Here is a 1,593-nt window from a genome sequence, read left to right as displayed (position 1 = left end):
GATACGAGGAACATCTGGTTTGAAGCATATCTCAGAGATGCCAAGCAATTATCGACCCTGCGGATGACTGGACGCATTTTTCATTGTAGCTGATATTACGGACACACAACACCGTGATTCCAATACAACATTAATTTATTTCTCCCCAAAGAACGTACATCATGGAATATAAAACATTAATTCAAGGATAATCAATATTTCCAGAGTGTATATAATTACAAATATCAACCCGCAACACCCTCCCCACCCTGGCCAACTTCTAGAGGAATGACCAGTTGAACGGGACGTGAGATTATGGATCCTTCTGAAGTTCGTAAGGTTACCGTTCGTATTTTCCCATCTCTTCCTTCATGAAGATCTTCTATCCGCGCCTTCCTCCACATGTGTCGTGGACGAACATTCTCTTGTAGAAGAATGACATCACCCAGCTGGAGTCTTCCTGAACCTGGCCTTGGTTGATGAGTTTCATGGAAGTTTTTGAGCAGGATCAGATATTCTTTCTTCCACCTGTTCCAGAAGTGTTCTACCATCTTCTGCAGCCGTAGAAATTCCTTGGACAAGTCCTTTCTAGCTGGTGATTCTGGACCAGTAGGTAGTGTTGTGAGTCGATCACCTACAAGGAAATGTGCGGGCGTCAGTGGCTCAGATTCCTCTCCCCCTTGCGTAATTGGTCTAGAGTTTAGTGCTGCTTCTATGCTGACCAGGATTGTGATGAGACCTTCTTCGTCCAACTGTGACTGTCCTAAAACTTTTCTCAGGCAGCGTTTGACAGATCCCACCATCCGTTCCCAAAATCCTCCCCACCAAGGCGCATGTGGGGCGAGGTACTTGTGCGTTTTGCTTGCCATGAGAGCCTGCCACAGCTTCTTCAGCTCTAAGTGCGTGGCATGGAAGGTAGTAGCATTATCAGTGTAAATTGTTCTGGGCACTCCTCGTCTTCTGACAAACTTTTGTAGGGCTTGAAGAAACCTGTCAGTTGACATATCTGAGCATAGTTCCAGGTGTATGGCTCGTGTTATTGCGCATGTGAATAGAGCAATATACGCTTTCTTCGTAATATGTCCTTGTGTGACATATAATGGACCAGCAAAGTCAATACCTGTTACTGTAAATGGTTTCAGTGGTGAGACTCGTTCAGCTGGTAATGGAGCCTCAGTTTGTTGAACAACGTGAGTTTTCACCATCTTACAAGGTATGCAACGACGTAGAACATGTTTAATTGCCTGTCGAGCTCTAAGGATCCAGAATTCTGTTCTCAGTTCAGATAACACTATGTTTACTCCAAGGTTATGCAAACGAATGTGAGTCTGCTGGATCAGTAAACGTGTGAAATGATGATGTCCTTCAAGAAGAATCGGGTGGCGTTGATCTCTGGGTAATGCTGCAAACTGCAGCCGTCCACCGAGACGAATAAGACCATTATCCAAGAATGGGTTGTAGCGAGCTATCTGAGAATTACATGGTAGAGGCATGTTGTTGTATAGTGCGTGCAGTTCGAGAACAAAATGTTGCTGTTGAACAACTTGAATCCAGTAAGTGCGTGCATCGCCCAAATCTAATGCTGTTAGTTCTCCAGATGTTCTGTTTTCTTTC

General features: G+C 44.5%; 1 protein-coding gene across 1 annotated transcript; it reads right to left on the bottom strand.

Moving 5' to 3' along the window:
• Positions 1-224: 224 nt before the first annotated feature.
• Positions 225-983, bottom strand: LOC126260317 (uncharacterized). The gene has a single exon (XM_049957642.1). The coding sequence runs from the start codon at positions 981-983 to the stop codon at positions 225-227; it is 759 nt and encodes a 252-aa protein (XP_049813599.1).
• Between the last annotated feature and the right edge of the window lie 610 nt (positions 984-1,593).

Source organism: Schistocerca nitens, chromosome 5 (assembly GCF_023898315.1).
Source record: "Schistocerca nitens isolate TAMUIC-IGC-003100 chromosome 5, iqSchNite1.1, whole genome shotgun sequence".
In the NCBI taxonomy this organism is placed as follows: domain Eukaryota; kingdom Metazoa; phylum Arthropoda; class Insecta; order Orthoptera; family Acrididae; genus Schistocerca; species Schistocerca nitens.
Note: the sequence above shows the minus strand (reverse complement) of the source record. Positions and strands in the feature narration are given on the sequence as shown.

Coding starts and splice junctions, on each gene's coding strand:
- LOC126260317 (XM_049957642.1), bottom strand. CDS start 983: ATGTCAACTGACAGGTTTCTTCAAGCCCTACAAAAGTTTGTCAGAAGA.